This window comes from Equus asinus, chromosome 17 (assembly GCF_041296235.1).
Source record: "Equus asinus isolate D_3611 breed Donkey chromosome 17, EquAss-T2T_v2, whole genome shotgun sequence".
NCBI classification, from domain to species: Eukaryota; Metazoa; Chordata; class Mammalia; order Perissodactyla; family Equidae; genus Equus; species Equus asinus.
In genome coordinates this window covers 45,352,572-45,371,240 of record NC_091806.1, presented here as the reverse complement: position 1 = coordinate 45,371,240, position 18,669 = coordinate 45,352,572, and the positions used below count along the sequence as shown (strand labels likewise).

Sequence of the window (18,669 nt, the reverse complement as noted above, 5' to 3'; positions counted from 1 at the left end):
CTTGCATTGCATTTCTGTTGGATGGTGCTGCTCTGGAGGGGGCCTCCTAATTCTGGGGCCTCGTGGCCCTCTGCTACTACCTGTCTCTGTTTCCTTCATCCATTATCAGCAGGTTGAATTCAGTGCAGCAGGTTTTTGAGTCCTTTCTGCTTGCAAGACACTATGCTAGGTGCTGCGGGGGAGTCAGAGACAGGTAGCAGAGTTCCTGTCTCAGGCAGGGAGAAAGCAGCTGCACGGGCAACTGTGGCCCCAGGCTGCAGGGCTTCCGGGGATCCAAGGGCGTCGGCCAGATACGCACGGCCAGGTGCTCTCTGTCCCTGGTGTTTACGGGACGGGATTATTTTATTAAGAGAAGCCTGATTATTTATAATTACTAGTAATTTTTAACATCACATATTTTAAATAGGAAACGAAATGACAAAATAGAATTACTGGTGGGTTGTATTGCCGAACTTTCAGAAATTGAGGAGAACATGCTGCTTAGACATGGAGAAAACGACTTCAGTGTCATGTATTCCACAAGGAAAAACTGTGCTCAGCTCTGGCTTGGTCCTGCGGCGTTTATAAACCATGGTAAGCCATGTCTCTAAGGTGTTCGCGCTCGTGTGGGGCGGCACTGCTGGAAATCAGTGGCCTAGGGTGCTGCGCCAAACCTCCTCCTTCTTTTAAAGGAGGCTTGGAAGTATGAATTCTTTTTTTCCCCACAAACTTATTAAAATAAATATCCCTGTGGTTTAACTTGAGACCTAAACTTCTGTCAAAAGTTGTAAGATTATATGGCAGGCTTATTTCAGATTTCTGTAATTGTTCGTGTTTCAGATCTTATCTACAGTTAATTGACTTTATCTTTTGGACATTTTTCAGATTGCAGACCTAACTGTAAGGTAAGCATAAAGATTTTTTTATCTCAAGTATTTTCTTTCTGCTTCAAGGATGAGTTTCTTAATGAATTAACTTTATTTCAGTTTGTGTCAACTGGTCGAGATACGGCATGTGTGAAGGCTCTTAGAGATATTGAACCTGGAGAAGAAATTTCTTGTTATTATGGAGATGGGTTTTTTGGAGAAAATAATGAGTTCTGCGAGTGTTACACTTGTGAAAGGTAAAGTATCAAGTTAGATACTCAGCTTTTACATTCTTTTAACCACCCAGTGATTGCGGGCATTAACTCACCTTATCTCCTCAGCGTTTACATGCGAGGAGAGTCTTTTCGGTTCTGTAGTGTCACGCCCGGTACAGCGTGCATGAACAGAATCAAAGGATACAGAGCTGTGCAGGCACTGGCATCGGATCCTTTGACATTTTATTACTGCCGCTGTTGTTCTTAGGAGTAAATTAGAATACAGATGTGCTTAGGAGAGAATGGCAAGTACTGTATACACACGTGTGCATGCACACACAGTGCCAGGGTGGGCTTGCTCCCAAAATGGCAAGTGAAGTTCACTATTGACAGTCAGGTGAAAAGCCCAAAGCTGTCTTGTGTGTCACCAAGCTGTGTCTTGTGGAATTATGTTTTGATGCACGTACTCTTCGTGATTCCCAAGTTCTGTCACTTAGTGAGGAATTCTTTTTTGTGACCCGTCAAGATTCTGGAGCCCTTGTAGAAATCCCCTGATGCGCCTTAGCAGGATTGTTTGTTCACACTACTCACTGTGGTGACTGCTGCATACACTTGCTCCCTGAGGCAGCTTCACGAGCGTGTCCAGGCTGGCGCTGCAGGCAGGCTCGCATTGCGGGGTAGCACAGACTTGCATAGGCCACACCGCGGAGCCAAGCTGGATTTGTTGAGCCCGTTTTATGTACCTTGTGCTGTGCTGGACACTCTACCAGCCCTGACTCCTTTGGTCCTCACAGCCATCCTGTGAGAGAAAGAACTAGTAACATGCCCACATGGCAAGTGCAAAAACTTAAGTGTCTGAACCCAGGTCAGCCTAACTTCAGAGCCCTCATCCATTTCACGTTGCTTTTGCAAATCCTAGCAAAGATATCCCGTAGTTCTGCTTCTCCCACTTAGAATGCCCAGCCTGCAGCCAGCTAGCCTGAGGAGAGATGGGGGATCCCAGAGGCCCTGGTTCCCGTCTTTCCGGGGAGCCAGCGGGTCCCCTGAGTTGTGAGAGAGCAGGGCACCGAGTCCTGGTACTGGCCCAGTGGTGTCCCTCCCAGTATTGCAGGTCTCGCCGTTCAGGGTGGCAGAAAACCTGTTCAGGATACTGCTGAATTTCTGCCCCTTCTTTTATAGGAGGGGAGAGGTAAAATTGGTTTTTATACATAAAAAATCATTCAAATCTTGGTTAAGCCTTAGACCAGTCCACAAAAAAGACCCTTTAATCCATGAAGTGGTTTAATTATAGTTGAATAATGCTTTGAAATCGTTTTAGAAGAGCTACACAGTACAGCAGTTGAGTGCCTGAGATCTGGAGGCAGACCGCCTGGGCTGCAGTCCTGTGACTCTGCCTTTCGTTAGCTGTGATCTTGGACAACGTGGCTGCTTTTGTGCCTTAATTACGCATCTTTAAAATGGGGGTAACGTTAGAAGCTATCTCATAGGGTTACTGTGAGGATTGAATGTGTTATTGCACATGAAGCACGTAGAACAGCACACAGTGAATGCTCAAATGTTAGCTCTCGAATTATTTTGTGGTTTTTGGTTATTTTCCCATTAGAATATAAGCTCCATGAAGGCAGAGACTTATCTGTGTCATTTACTGTCATTTACTGTTATATCCCCAGAACAGTGCCTGGCACATAGTAGGTGCTTGAGAGATATTTGGCGACTCAATGAATGAATGGAACAAATGACACGCTGAATGAGTTTTTGGAGGCTGTCCTGAAAAATGTCACCACAGCTCAGGTTCCAAACCAGCCCTGAAGCAGCTCTTCCGCTGTTTTAGAACTGCACCTGTGCTTATGGCCCTTGGGCAGATCTGCCCTCTTCCACGGGCCTCAGTTTCTCACTGCCCAGGGCGGGGAGGGGGCGGGGGGGGGGGGAGATCCCGCCTACTCTGCAAGCTTAGTGTAAGGAGTAAACAGAAACGTGCAAATCCTTTTTAGATGGAAAGGCCTAATACAGAACAGTAGGCATGGTTGTCAGACTGAGCAGTTTAATTTAAAGGTTAGCTACAGATGTTCTTGAAATTCTCAGGAACACCAAATTGTTTCTGCCTTTCTCAGAATTAGGTGAGAGGATGAGACTAGTCAGAGAAACTCATTCAATTATACGTCCGTGAGCAACTGAATAGTTACTTTATGTTAGGCCTGGTACATGTGGGACCAGCACGGGGCCAGCTCAGCACATTGCCAGCTGTGAGGGCAGTGCAGTGAAAGACACACACACGCACACACAGTCACACAGTCACACACACAGTGTTAGGAGCTGGCGGATGAGAAGAGGTGACCCAGTGAAGAAAAGAGCGTGGACAGAATGCTGACAGAGGCCTTGAGCTCCTGCGTGAAGTGTCCACGATACGTTTCATGCTTGTTTCTGGGCCATAAGCATCCTGACACAGCAGCAGTGTGGGGGTATGTTCTTAAGCAAGTACTGCAGATTTCACTCTGGAAAATTTGAGGAATACAATCTATATGAAGGACCGAAAATATGAAGAACCAAAGTATTTTAAAGCTTATGTGAAAGTGTGTCTGGTGGTAGCCAAGAAAAAATTTCTGAAGTATGGCTAGGGGAGATTTGCCTTAACATGTGTTAAAAGTGACTATGAAACAGTAGTGATCAAAACTTGATGATTGGCCCAGAAATGGACACATAGATAAGAGGACGTGAATACAGTCTTGTATGTGTGAGATCTAATACCACTCGTGGGGAAATGATTTATTTAATAAGTCGTGTTGATATAATTCATTGTGCATCTGGAAAACAACCAAGCTAAGCCCCCATCTCGTGCCATATGCGAGATAAATTCCAGGTGGGTTAAAGGGCTAAATTGAAAAATGCAACGCACAACTATAAGAAAAAGATTAGAGTATATGTCTAACTTTGGGCTAGTGGAGATCTTTTGAAAGAAGTAAAACGGTGAATATAAAAAGTTTTGAATGAGGGGCTGGCCCCATGGCCGAGTGGTTAAGTTCGCGCGCTCCGCTGCAGGCGGCCCAGTGTTTTGTTGGTTCGAATCCTGGGCGCGGACATGGCACTGCTCATTGAACCACGCTGGGACAGCGTCCCACATGCCACAACTAGAAGGACCCACAACGAAGAATGTACAACTGTGTACTGAAGGGCTTTGGGGAGAAAAAGGAAAAAAAAATAAAATCTTTAAAAAAAAAAAAAAAAGTTTTGAATGACCAAAAATAAAGTCGAAGATGGATGATAAATTGGAGGGGGGAGTACACATATTGCCAAGAGTTAATGTCCTGGTAACAGAAAGCTCCTGTAAGCTCACAGGAAAAGACAGACTCCAACAGAAAAGAAGTAAGGAGGGTCTGCGCAGAAGGTGACGACCGTCAACAGGGACAGTAGAACAACAATTGGGTGTTCATTTCACTATCGGATTTGCAAACTTTCAGCGTCTCCTGTAGACTGCTGGTGAGGACGTGGGAAACAGGCACTCGTGCAATGTTAGGAGGGCCGCGACTTCCTGTAACATTTTGGGAAGGTGCTCTGGCAATGTCTGTTAGAACCAGACTCATCCTGTTACCTGGCAGTCATTCCCGATTGGAAGAGTCTGTCCAGTGGAAATCTAAGCACTAGTTAGTAAGGATTTGGTTTCGAGAGCAGTGTAGTAGCAGGGTTCACGGTGGCAAGCGAAAACAAACCAAAAAACCCCGCAAGTTTCGGTAATCACCAATGGGGAGTGATTGAATAAATTACGGAATGTTCGTTCAATGTAAAAAGCACAACTCTCAAAACATGTTCAATTCAGATATATTTGTCCATCATATAATGATAAGAAAGCTGATTGTTGAGTAAAATGTATGGTATTATCCTATTTTGGTTTTGTTTGCTTAAAAAGAAACAACAGGCTAAATAGGTGTGTCAACCACAGTAAAAGGAGTAGGATGCTGGCGGATGGTTCACCTGGTGCCCCAGGGCTCTGGGGGCGGAGGCTGGTTGGGAGATACTGTTAACTTTTGCTTTATGGCTAAACTGTCCTGGGATTGCTTCACTTTTACATAAGAAATAAGAGAAGTAGAGAAGCAGGTGAATGGCAGAGTTTCACTTAAAAAAACTCGAATTTCCAGATAAAATAATTCCACTACAATAATTTATTTTGTGTTTAAGCATACTTATGTATGGTCCACCTTTCTAGAAATGAAGCAGAAATGTTACAAGTTATGGTAAAAAGGCATAGAATATCTGAAAATAATGTCCTGCCTTCTTAATCCATATGAAGTTCAGTCGCCTTTGGGGTTTACTCATGTGCTCCCTGAACGGAGTGCAGTCTAACTGGGTGCCTGCTTGGTGAAGGTTCCCTAGAGGTTTTCACAGTGATTTCTCATGCCCTTTTTGAAAAAAGAATTGAGGCAGTCCCAAAGTAAGTTTTTGTTGTTGTTTTTACAAAAGCGTTAATAAAAGCTGAATTCTAGGGGCTGACCCAGTGGCGCAGTGGTTAAGTGCGCGCGTTCCGCCTTGGCGGCCTGGGGGTTCGCTGATTCGGATCCCGGGTGTGGACATGGCACCACTTGGCAAGCCATGCTGTGGTAGGTGTCCCACATATAAAAAAGTAGAGGAAGATGGGCACGGATGTTAGCTCAGGGCTAATCTTCCTCAAAAAATAAATAAATAAATAAAACCCGAATTCCAGATCCATTCTGGGGAGGTGAAGAAAGCAAGAATGCCCACCTAACTTACCAAAAATAGTTTCTGCATTAGGTTTTGGTCTGTGCTCTCTAGCATCAAGAGGGAAGAAGGTAGGGAGAGAAAATAAAGTTTCCATTGTCCCTTAGCAAAAGGTAAAACATTCTGATTCCTCAGGTGAGAAAAATTATTTTCTCTTCGTCTACATCCTGGAAAAAATAAATCACATGGGATCTTACGGAGGGTGGCACTGCTTGTGTGATAGAGGGTGTCCACAGTTTGGCGACAAGGTCAAAATCTGTTCTTATATGGCTTTCACAAGCTGAGCCGGTAAAAGGCAAGCCAGTGAAGGCAATTTTGGCCAAAGGAATTTCTCATTTTTAAGTGCAGTGTAGCACTTTTTTTTAACCTCATTAATTTAGAATTTACTTATTCTTTTTAAGAGAGCTGAGTAGAAATTTACCTTTATACACGGAATAAAGCACAGATTTGCCAAGCTAGATTCATTAAGGAAGTTAGGAGAAGCTCTTATAAGCACCCTCCCTTTAGAAGAATTTATATAAATAGAAATAATTAACACAGGGCACACATCGTCCTTGTCCAGTGGTGACAGCAAGACTTTTAATGTCTGTTTCTTCTTTTTTCCTCCTCTTCTCCCCAAAGTCCCCAGCACATGGGTGTATGTTCTAGCTGTGGGTCCGTCTGGTTGTGCCGTGTGGGACGCCGCCTCAGCGTGGCCTGATGAGCGGTGCCGTGTCCGCGCCCAGGATCCAAACTGGCAAAACTGGGCCACCAAAGCAGAGTGCGGAAACTTAACCACTCAGCCATGGGCCGGCCCTTCTGATGTCTTTTGTTTATTACGTTTTGTTAATTATGATCCTTCACGTTTATTTCAATAACTTTGAAGGAATTATTTAACAGTTTTTATTGTTCCAGCAGTCAAATTTTCACTAATATAGCCTAGCCTTCTTATACAGTATTTCATTAGGGTTTGTTTATTTGTGTGTAACATTAAGTTCTAAGTCGTGACTTAATTTATGGAAATTTTCTGATTTCTTTTTTTTAATTCCTTAATTCTCAGTATTCAGTAATGTAGTCTTAAATTGTGCAGAACAAAGCTGCAATGTAATTAACAGGTGGGTTATTTAAGGTACACTTTAGACCTAGCTATTGCACCAACCAGTTTTGAAATTGAAGAATTAGTTATCTATTTTTACCTACACATGAAATTCTACAGGATCCAATAGTTTCTCATGGGCAATTAACAGTTGATTGACAATAGTCATAACAGTTGGTTTTATTTTAAATCTAGAAGGTGTTTTGCATTGATTTTATATGTATATTTAATTTCTTTTGAGAGTCCTAGACTTAACAGATTTCCAGTGATGATTGAGGCCTCATCAGTTCATCACGTCTGTTGACCTCATGTGGCCAGGGGTCCTCAGCAGCAAGCTTGTTGTAAGTAAGGATGCTGTTTGTTTAACCTGTGCTGTTTTCTCTTTCAGACGGGGAACTGGTGCTTTTAAATCCAGAGTGGGACTGCCTGCGCCTGCTCCTGTTATCAATAGCAAATACGGACTCAGAGAAACAGACAAACGCTTAAATAGGCTTAAAAAGTTAGGGGACAGCAGCAAAAATTCAGACAGTCAATCTGTCAGCTCTAACACTGATGCAGATACCACTCAGGAAAAAAACAATGCAAGTAAGTAAGGGAGATTTGATAAGCATATCTTTTTTTTTTTTAAGTATTTTCACACAATTTTCTTTCTAAAGCATGCTTCAGTAGTTTTGATCTTTTAAATATTGAGAGAAACTCGGACTCGTGCGCTTCAGCAGCACTGCAAGGTTCTAGAAGTGATTTGAGCTCACAGGCAGTCTGTATCCTGCCTCCAGATTCAGCCTGGTACTCTAGATGGGATTGTCTGCCTTTCTGGAACACTCGGTAACTGGATGTTAAATTCTTCATCATACGTTCCAGGGTCGTCATATGTTTGAGAGACACATTTTCAAGTGTTAGTTTCATGCTAATGATGTCGTTAGGTCCTCCAAGAAGACAAAGGACTGGGCGGACTCGCAGGCACAGGCATGTCCCTGCGCCCAGCCAGTCTCAGGGTGGATGAGGGACCTGCGGAGTCAATAGCTTCTGGCCTCGAGGCTTCCACCTTTTTACTGCTTGCTTGCTTTTTTCCAAAACGAATGACCCAATTTACCAAACCACCAGTTACCAGACTCAGAATTGTGATAGAGGAGCATTTTGAACGTCGCTGTACTGTGACATGTTGTGTTAGCCATTACCGAAAGTAGCGAGAGAGTTGAGAAGAAGCAAGCTTTAAGATACCAGTTGTGTTTGGTGCAAGATCTAATGGAAACTGGGAAGGAGAGAATGAAGAAGAAAGAGGAAAGAAAGAAGGAAGCCTGAACAAGCAAAAGGAAACACTTCGTGTCTGGCGCTTTGCAGTCCTGGAAGCACTGATTGCTGCTGGGTTTCATCTGGTGACACTAGTCTCCTCTAGGTGCCGCTAGAGCAGTCGGCTCTTTAGTCTGACTTGTGTCTGACAGGAATGCAGCTTAGGAGCTCTGACTTGCTGCTCCCCAAAGTATGCCTGTTCGGGCGCTGTCCATGTCCACAGACACTTCTTAGCGCCTGAGTCCCCTCTGAGAGCTGCTCACTTTAGGCTCTTCTCCCTGTCTTCAGATGTTTGCAACCAACGCTGGGTGCCCCCCTCCCCTACAGAAAATCCTGGGGAAAAGGGAAGGTGTGTCCCCTGATGGTGACTGTCACTGAACCCACCTGCTGCTAGGACTCAGAGGCCCAGCGCAGCCTGTCAGCTAAGAGCAGTGCTGTGCTCCTCTTCGGTCAGTATGTCCAAAGAGAAAAGGCCAGGTAGTCCGCCATCCACTGTTGACTGTCGGTTCTAATAATAAATGCGGCATAATCAACGTCTGTTTGCTGAGTCTGGTTCCTTGGTGAAACTGGAGGCTTGTGAAGCCGATTTTATAAATATATACATAAAAACACTTGGAAGCAGGCTGCCGCCACACGTGGAGACAGCCGTGACACTGTCCACGTTGAATGGCTCTGTGACATTTGTGGGGGTGTCTTGTGTTTTTCTGCATTAACTATATTACCTGTGTATAGATACTGAGCTCAGTATACTACTTAGTTTAAAAGATCAGGATGCAGCTATTTTTTAGAAAGTGCTGAGTGTACCATGTGACCATCTAAGGAATCTTTATTAATAAATGAAATACTTACCAAAAGCCGGCTGGTTGAAAAGGTACAACGGTGTGTGAGACTTGGGCCCCTCCCTCAGGGAGCTTGTGCTGTAGCTCCAGGATAGGGCAGGTACACAAGTGACTGTCCAGAGCGGACTGTTACTGCCATTTTCTAAGTCTGGAGGGAGCAGGCCATCCTCGGAGCTGTAGTCTCGGTGGTACAGAATACGAGTACAGCACTTCCAGTGACTGCCTATGGTAGGCGCTTAGCGTACTCGAATTACCTTTGTGCGGAAGAATTGAGTACTTGAAGGGTTGGTGTGACCACCTTTGAGGGTCGTGTGACAGTTGACACATGTGGCTCAGTGCTCTGCAGGAGCTGGAGGCTTCCTGCACTCCTCTGAGACCGTGGGGCGTCCAGTCTTGCTCACAGCGGCATTTGCTCAGGAGCTTACATGATTCTGTTAGACTGTATTTCTTTTGGTGTTTTGTGTCTCAGCCATACCCTTCTACCTGTTTGAAGGAAAGAGGTTTTGAAACTGCAGCTGGATATGCCGCCGGAGCGGCCCGAGCCTTTCCTCCAGAGGGGTGGGCATCCGTGGTCGGGGTGGGTGCCGGCTGCTTTCTCTGGGCTTGGCTGCCCATCTTCACTCTGCACTTCGGCTAGAGGTTAGCAGCTGACAGAGGAACTGCTTTCTTTGAACAGCATGTGTAGTCTTTTTAAAGAAACATTTCTGCCTAGTCGGAAGGAAAATTAGTTCTTCCTTCCACACAGATCCTTTTTTGAAAGGTGTCTTGAGAGCCACAACTTGACTGTTTTGCTTTAGGATTCAGAGAGGGGAGACAGCAAGAAATCCATTTTCACAAATTCAGTCCACAGACCTCAATGATAATGCTGTTAGCAGAAGATTCTGCTTTTTTAGGCCTCTTGTGCCTAAATGGCTGGGCCACCGCCCATAATCAGTGCTGTGATGTGGGACATGAGTCACTGTAAATGCCACAAGTCAGTGCAAGATCCAGAAGCCTCAGCCAGTGGAATAAGTTTACCTTAACTAAGGAGCTCCTGTCCTGGGAAGAGTGGGCTGGGTCACCACTTCTCTCTCGCCTGTCACAGACCTCACTGAGTGATCTGAATGCTCTTCTGCTGGGCCTACAGGCTGCTTCAGAGTCCTTTCCAACATTGCTCCAGGCAGCCGTTGCCAGTCTGTGTTGGTCACGTAAGGTAGAAGCTGCTTCTTGTGCCTAATAAACTCCTTGAACTTAAGTCTTTAAAGTCCTATTGAGGGTTTTCTGGATCCTCGGGTTCTGAAGATGCCACGCTGTGTGCAGGCCTCGTGTTTACCTTGATTCAGACTGATGGTGTGTATTTCTGGGGCTTTTCTGTAAAGAGCGTGGACGCAGCCCAAGCCCTTAGGAAGTTTTGACATCATTTGCTGCTCTTGTATCTGGCTGTAATTCTTCATGCCCACACAGGGCTACCTTAGGCTTTTGAGGACACCCTGAAGTGACGATGATAGCCGTGCCATGGGTCCTTGCGCCTTTAGTGGGGCCTGGCACCGTCAGAACTTGGTGGTATACCTTAGAAGCAGTGTAATAGCATGGCTACACACTTGGAGTCTCGAGCCACAGACTTCAGCCCGCATCCCAGCTCTGCCCCTCCCTAGATGGACAGTCTTAGACGTTCTAGTCTGTGAAGCTTGGTTTTCACATAGCTGTAATAGCTCTTCAAAGAATGCTTGTTAAGATTGAGATTATAGTTCCTTGGCTATTTTGCATAGCACCTAGTATGCAATAATTGCTAAGACTGTGTCTCTCCACCTGAAATTGCTGTCTAGGTTTATGCATTTGGGACATGTCGCAGCCACTAGGGAAGCCATGCATGGGTGTTAGTGCAGGAGCCAGGGAGCCACAGGCATACCTTAACTCCACTTAGTCAGAATCTAGTCTCTCGAGAGACTTTTGTTAGTGCCATTGTGGCCCCGTCTTTAGCCTGCTGTCACTGGCGTTCTCGAAGCCCCCAAGGCTAGTGTGGTACCTTCTTGGGACAGTGAGAGCCCTTGGCACGTCCCGGACTGTCATCTTGGTCCCGTTGCTCGCATCTCTTGCCCAGCTTGTTTGTGTCGTCTTTGACCTTTCATTGAGGAGCACACCTTTTAGGTGGGCTTTTGATGAGAGAATCCTTTTCAAATGAAATGAGAAGGCACAGAGAAATACGTAAACGTGAAAGGGAAATCTGTACGGAAATAATGCGGAGCAGCAATTTAGTCCGTTTTGTGGTTTTTAGAACACAAACACACTGAAGTGCTTTGTCAGCGGTTCACTGCAGTCAGCTGACAGTGACTCTGTGGGAAGGACGGGCGGAAGGGGGAGAGCCCCGATTCAGAATCACCGTGAAATGATTCATCTAATGGATTGAAATAAGTGCCCAAGGAAGGGAGTCTCTGGGCTCGTGAGAATACATGGGAAGGGTAGCCTGTCTCAGGCAGGAAGTCGTGGCGGGCTCCCCGAGAGCAGGGTTTCCGAAGCTGAGTCTTAAGTGGGGTGAGAAGTTGCCCAAGTGAAGCACGTTCAAAGCAGAGGAATTTCATTGATGATGAAAGGGGGACGAGTGTAGGAGTTGAAGAAAGTTCATCCTGGCTGGAGAGGCTGGGAAGAAGGGATGTGACCATAATTTAAAACTGTGGACTTGATTCTTAGGGCCTTAGGTTATTGAAGGGGGTAAAGCCCAGAAGTGACGTGGCGCACTAGGAAAAGTGTTCCGGCCATTCGGGGATTAGGAGAATCAGGCTAGAGAAAGCGGTTCGGGAACTGCCAGCATCTTGATGGTGCTAGCCGTGGAGGAGCGGATGCTGACCACCCAGAGACCATGTGCAGAGTGTCTGGAGAGCCTAGGCCAGCAGAGCGGGAGGAATGCAGTGCAGGGGAGGTGGGGGAAGAGCCGCAGGGACGTGGAAGGATGGTCAGGAGAGCGCTCTCGCGGACAGCCCCGGGGAGAGGCTTTTTCAGGAGAAAGGGTGGTTAGTGATCGCGCATTCTGCAGAGGAAGGAAGAAGGTAAGGGCTGGAAAGTATTCGCTGGGTTTCGTGGCAAGGAGGTTGTCAGGCAAAGGCTCTCATTAGAGGACAAGGCTGGATCCAAATTACAGGGGGGTTGCTGTCAAGAATACAAAGCGCATGTGACATTGTGTCAGGGTAATGGCAGGAACGAAATGCGAATGGGATGGGAAAAGGCAAAGGAGGCTTGAGAAGCAGAGTTTGGGCCTGGAGCGGTCCTTGAGGAGTCCTAGGCTGAGCAGAGGATTCGCCTAGTCAGTCACATTTGAGAAGGCCGAGCACCAGGGCCCCAGTGTGTGTTCATGTCAGTAAACGTCTCTGTCCACCTTGTGGGAAGCCTTGTAAGCATAAAGAAATACTGCAGCGAAAGAATTCCCTGAACGTCCTTATATTTAAACGATAATTTCTAGTAAGTTCCATATAATTCTAGTTCATGATACGTCAGTTCTCGAATGGCATCCAAGCTTTACTACTTCTACTCTTCTAAAAATAAGCTGCCTCCTTGGGAGTAGCCCACATGGATGAGCGTGTTCTTGGTTCAGTCAGTGGATCTCCTTCCTGGGAGTTCTGCTGCTTTGAGTGCCCTGAAGCCGTTCACGAGCCGGTCTTGAGTACAGAGCCTTCTGTTCTTGCTGGTTTGATGTTTGTGGAATGCGTGTTATGCATTCTTCCTCCTCTCGGTGTGAACTAACTAATGGTAACTTACTTGCTTAGCCGTGCAGAAGGAGCAGCAGTCGCCCTGGCAACCCTCAGGCATGTAGTCAGCGAGAGTCTTTGTTGGGCAGTTTGCTGGATTTACCCACTTTGGTGGTTTTTTATTCTCCCTATTTCCTGGCGAGAAATGGTGATTATTCGTTTGGTCGTCTCAGCTTCGCTAGTGAGTGATTTGAAGGAGTATTTTGATGGGGAGGAGGTTTTCGGGTGGAGGATGGGAGGGCTAAGTAATTGAGAATTTGACTCATGTACAACATTACAAACGCAGGTCCAAAGGTAACTATAGAGAAAAAACCTGAAGACAGCAGAAAGTCGGTGGCAGGTCGGAGGCTCGTTACGGGGCAACGTAAACTAGAGTCACACACAAGCCTTTCGAGAACCTGTTGGACTGTCACATTAGTTCTCAAGTTGTCATTCCCAGCGGGATCATCACAAGCTGTTTGTATCCTGGTCCGTAGGAAGGAAATTGGATCCTCCTTTGTCCCGAGAGTGTCACGCCAGCAGCATGCCTCTGCCCCGTTCTCTTTGCTCGTTGGCAGCCCACCCTCACTGGAGGGAGGGGCCAAGTCAGTCCTGAACCCCTTCGGAGTCTCTGCTGCTCCTCCCGGGGCTGACAGGAACGACTCAGAATAGTGCAGCACTTGGGGGGAATGTCTGTTGGCAGGAAGAGCACGGCTCTGAGGTCTGTTTCTTGTGTGAGACCATCGTGATAGGCTTCGTGTGTCAGGGCCCATTGGTAATGTCTTTCTGTCCTGTATTACTGGCCGAGTCATATGTTTACTTTGAGTTAATGAGTAATGGATTTGGGAAACATATTTAAAATGATGAGTTTAAGAAGAATTTGTGAAAGGGAAGAAACACTGATTTTTACTTAGCTTTACTTCGAGTCTTTTATGTGGTAAAATACTAAATCAGGAAAAGAAATATTTAGTTTGGACCAGTGTCATGATGAAGGACAAGCTTGGAGTGAAATCTCAATCTTTGCTATGCTAAGAGCTCTTTAACCATGAAATTACTTACCTCAGAAATGAGCAGACGCGGCAGAACTTGGAGAACTCAAAGGGAGACAGTGTAGGGAATGCTTACGTGCTGGCAGAAGCCGAGCTGGGGGCCAGGTCTGTCTTCCACACGTTTGTATAACCTGGACATTTCATAGCTACTGGCCTGGGTTTGGGCACTGTCTTGTTGTACGCTGCTGTGTTACCAAGAATGGTTTTCACCCTTGTTTTTATTTTCTTTAACTTTGCAGCTTCTACCCGAAAATCTTCCATTGGTGTGAAGAAGAACAGCAAGGGCAGAGCATTGACAAGGCCGCCTGCGCCAAGGACTCCAGCTTCTGCCCACTCTACCTCATCCAAGCTAACTCACGTCAGTAACTCCAGGGTACCAAAGAAACTGAAAAAGCCTGCAAAGCCTTTACCTTCAAAGATAAAACTACGAAATCACTGCAAACGGCTGGAGCAAAAGAGCGCTTCGAGAAAACTCGAAATGGGAAACTTGGTACTTAAAGAGCCTAAAGTAGTTCTGTATAAAAATTTGCCCATTAAAAAAGATAAGGAGCCCGAGGGACCAGTCCAGGCCAACGTGGCTGGTGGGTGCTTAACGAGACACGCAGCAAGAGAGCACAAACAGAACTCTGGCCGAGGTGCTCCTTCGCATGGGGAGGGCGCTCCCTGCACATACACCCCCAGGCGGTCGATGAGGACGAAAACGAATCTGAAGGAGACCTCTGATATCAAGCTTGAACCAAATACGTTGGACGGCTATAAGGACAGCTCGACGGAGCCTTGCCCTGACAGTGGCGAGCAGCCGACTCCTGCAGTGCAGGAAGAAGAACTGGCTCACGAAACTGCACAAAATGGGGAAGCAAAGTGTCATAAGACTGACAACAGCATGTCGAAAAAGAAATCGCGACAAGGAAAACTTGTGAAACAGTCGGCAAAAGCAGAGGAATCCACTCCGGTGCATGATTCCCCTGGAAAAGCGGGTGTGGCGCTGGATGTGATGGGGTCCCACTCTGACCAGGGCGAGCACAGCGGCCCAGAGGGCCTGCCTGGGAGCTACACGGACTGGGCCCCTTCACCTGGGGGCGGTTCGGTTGTGACATCAGATAGCTTCAAAGCAAAAGACAACTTCAGAACTGCAAAAAGTAAAAAGAAGAGGCGAATCACAAGGTATGATGCACAGTTAATCCTGGAGAATAACTCTGGGATTCCCAAATTGACTCTTCGCAGGCGTCATGATAGCAGCAGCAAGGCAAATGACCAAGAGAGTGATGGAATGAATTCTTCAAAAATAAGCATCAAGTTAAGTAAAGACCATGAAAATGATAATAATCTCTATGTAGCAAAGCTTAACAATGGATTTAACTCAGGATCGGGCAGTAGTTCTACGAAGCTAAAAATCCAGCTCAAACGGGACGAGGAAGGTAGGGGGTCCTATGTGGAGGGGCTTCATGAAAACGGGGTGTGCTGTAGTGACCCCCTTTCTCTCCTGGAGTCTCAGATGGAAGTCGGCGACTACAGTCAGTATGAGGAGGAGAGCACCGACGGCCCCTCCTCTTCGGAGGGCGACGAAGAGGACGACGACGACGACGACGACTTTGAAGATGACTTCATTCCTCTTCCTCCCGCAAAGCGATTGAGGCTGATAGTTGGGAAGGACTCCATAGACATTGACATTTCCTCCAGGAGGAGAGAGGATCAGTCTCTGAGGCTTAACGCGTAAGCTCTCGGTCTTAAGCTGACCTGGGATAACTACTTTAAAGAAATAAAAAATTCCAGTCCATTATTCCTCAGCCGAAACATTTTAGTGGCAGCACTTCTCTTGTCTCTTCCCTTCTCAGCGTAGTGCTGTCGCGCGTACCCCGCGCGGACTCTCCTGAAGTCTGGTTTGTGCAGATTTTTATTGTGCTTTTTCAGTAGCCTTCTTATGTGCAATTCGGAGATAGAGGCTAAGCCCTGTTGTGAAAGAAAGGCTCAAGCAAAACTGTACAGTGACAGCGACTTTCCACCCAGGACGTTGAAGACAATAACGTGGCTACACAGTTTTTTTTTTTTTTTTTTTAACTTTAAGAGCATCACCTGGCTCTTTAATATATGACTAAACAATAATTTAAAACAAATCATAGTAGCAGCATATTAAGGTTTTCTAGTATATGCTAATATCACCAGCAATGATCTTTGGCTTTTTGATTTACTTGCTAGATGTTTCCCCTTGGAGTTGTGTCAGTTTCACACTGTCTGCTGGCCCAGGTGTACTGTCGTGGCCTTGGTTAAAATAGCAAACCATCGGTTGGGAGTCAGATTGGTTTCTTGAAAAACAAAAGTACAGTGACATTCGTGGTGGCTCCCTTCTCAGTACATTATATGTACGAGGGTGGCGGTGTGCAGGATGAGTTCCAATGCAGCGTATTTATTGCTTGTCATGTAAATTAAAGACCTTGTATTTAACACTTTTCAATCCTTTTAGATAAAATTGTTCTTTGCAAGGATGATTGGTGCTTATTTTTTCAAAAATTTGCTGTGAACAATGTGATGACAACAAGCAACATTTATCTAATGAACTACAGCTGTCTTCATTTGGGTCTTCAGGCTTTCTGTTGCACTTGTAAAATGCTACAAGGAATATTAAAAACTCTATTCACTTTAACTTATAATAGTTTATGAAATAAAAACATGAGTCACAGCTTTTGTTCTGTGGTAACCTATAAAAAAATGTTTGTCTTTGAAATTCATTGTAAAGAACTGAAAACAATGTATATGTTGTAAATATTTGTGTGTTGTGAGAAATTTTTGTCATAAGAAATTAAAAGAACTTACCAGGAAGGTTTTTAAGTTTAGAAATATTCATGCCAATAAAATAGGAAATTATAAATATATAGTTTTAAGCACTGCATCAGTGGGAGTTCTTGGCTTATGTTTATGTATGAAAATATCAAAGATTTTTTTGACTATATTATCAGTTAAACAAAAGAGGAGTCAGATTTAATTTGTTTTTTGAAGCACTTTGAGAAGAGAAATTAATTTTAAGTAACTTAATGAGCAAATTTTTGATTATTACTTTATGTTCCATACCAGTCTTTCGTGTCTCTGGATTAATTTACAAATCATTGGGCGAAGAATTTGGGAATATAAATCTGTAACAGGTGTTCGACGCCAGTGGGTCTCCTAATTTCTGGAAATGTGTACATGCACTTCAGATACCTGGTGTTCCTAAGTGACATCAATTTAGGGGACTCGTGTAGTGTCTGGAGAAAAGTAGCCATGTCTTAAAATATTCAAAGGAATCTGCAGGTAACGAAAAGTCCGCTGGAGAAAACCTCAATGCTTACTGTTAGGACTTACTGATTCCTACCGGTTTCCAGGCTCTGGGGACATCATTTAAACTAAGTTCCTTTAAACTGTTGCTAGTAGGTTTCAAATAGAAGTTAATAATATTCGTAAAGGTTTTTAACTTTAGAATTGTTTTTCTCCTCCTGTTCTTCGAGGCATTACTCCCGTAGTCTTACCCGTCTCCTTGTTGGCGGCGCAGTCGCACCCTCAGGTATTAGCGTGGGAGCGCGTGGCCGGCTGCCTTGCACACACACTCGCCCCGCTCTGCTCCGGCCAGCGGGCGTCACCTCCAGAAGTAGGGCGGCCCCGCCAGGCCTGTCCCGAGGCCCTCGGAGCCCGTTAGAGACCCTCTGCAGGGCAAGTGGAGGCCTGCGCCACTAAGCAAGGCCCGGCCCAGCCTGTCTGCAGTCCTCCTAGTCTGGAGCGTTGGAAGAGGTTCAGAGACTCAATCTGGAGCTGTTTCTTGGAATACCAACAATAGCCCTTTCAGGAATTTCAGTCTTAAGGAAAAAGCAACAAAATACCACATTTCCCACTTCTCTCCATTTTTAAGCTTAATTTTAGTAACTTATTTATGATGTTTGTTTGAACTCTATTTCGGCCTGTCTCTGGAGGCCGACCCTCCCGTGGGCCTGAGCAGCGCCCTTGGTGGCGGCCGGCCCGGGAGTTGGCGTGCACAAGCGTCCGCCAGGAAAAGCCAATTTCCGTTTGAAGGTTAGGGGCCCCGGGGCCGCCATGGCTCCACCGTAGCTTGTCGGCGTGGAAGCGCGAGCCCGCACACTGGCGACCGCCGCGAAAAGGTTGCGTTCAATAAACTTAGCTTGAGCTTATGCAATGATTGGTGAAGATTTTGGCATTGTAAGAATTAGGAAACGATCATAGAAATATATGTAAAGTATTCAATTTTCAATCGTTTTTCAAATTACTGTTTTAAATTGTTTTGCCGAGTTGTAATACTTTTGAGATACAATGTATTCCTTGTACTGAAAGAATGAAAAAAGGACTTTTTCAGCATTTGAGGTAAGTTCTTTAACGTTTCATTAAAAACATTTTTTACAAATATTTTGTACATGCACTTGCAGTATTGAGGTTAATCATTTTAATAAATTCGGAAATTAAAACAATTTGGCCGGTGTTCACTGTATCTGAGAAGAAAAAATTAAAGCGGTGACTTCCTCCACAAGGTCTTCATTTACGGTAGAATTGGTAAAATCAGAGTTTCTTGAGCTTTTCTGTCTCAGAGCTTGGGGCCCTCGGAGCCCTGGTCCCTTCGCGGCTGCTTCCACTCAGTCTGAGAGACCAGGGCCTGAGCTCCCGTCCTTCTCGAAACGGGGAGGCTCCCTCTAAACTCACACCCCAGCCCAGAACCCCAGGACACTTGTGCAGCCCGATTGTCAGTGGCTCCTGCCTCACCGAATTGGACAAAACTGACAGACCGCGAACTGTCGGGGGCCTTTTTTCTTCCAGTTAATGTAGCAAAACCTAGTTGAAGAGGAAATACAACTGGCGTAGAGTCCGGAAACCTGAGTTTGCCCAGCTCTGCAGCAGCCCGGTGCCCCTGAGCAAGCCGCTCATCCCCAGGGCTCGTCTTGCCGGCGCCTGGAAG

General features: G+C 45.7%; 1 protein-coding gene across 6 annotated transcripts in view; it reads left to right on the top strand.

The window, feature by feature from the left end:
* The window catches only part of KMT5B (lysine methyltransferase 5B), a 52,947-nt gene extending 34,760 nt beyond the window's left edge, over window positions 1-18,187 (top strand). For all 6 annotated transcript variants that reach the window (XM_044762617.2, XM_044762615.2, XM_070488289.1 and 3 more), the window contains 5 exons: window positions 407-573; window positions 865-884; window positions 966-1,102; window positions 7,252-7,448; window positions 13,979-18,187. In XM_044762617.2, the coding sequence (XP_044618552.1) occupies window positions 407-573; window positions 865-884; window positions 966-1,102; window positions 7,252-7,448; window positions 13,979-15,456 (1,999 nt within the window). In that variant the 3' untranslated portion in view covers window positions 15,457-18,187. The remainder of the gene's footprint in view (window positions 1-406; window positions 574-864; window positions 885-965; window positions 1,103-7,251; window positions 7,449-13,978) is intronic.
* The last annotated feature ends 482 nt before the right edge of the window (window positions 18,188-18,669 follow it).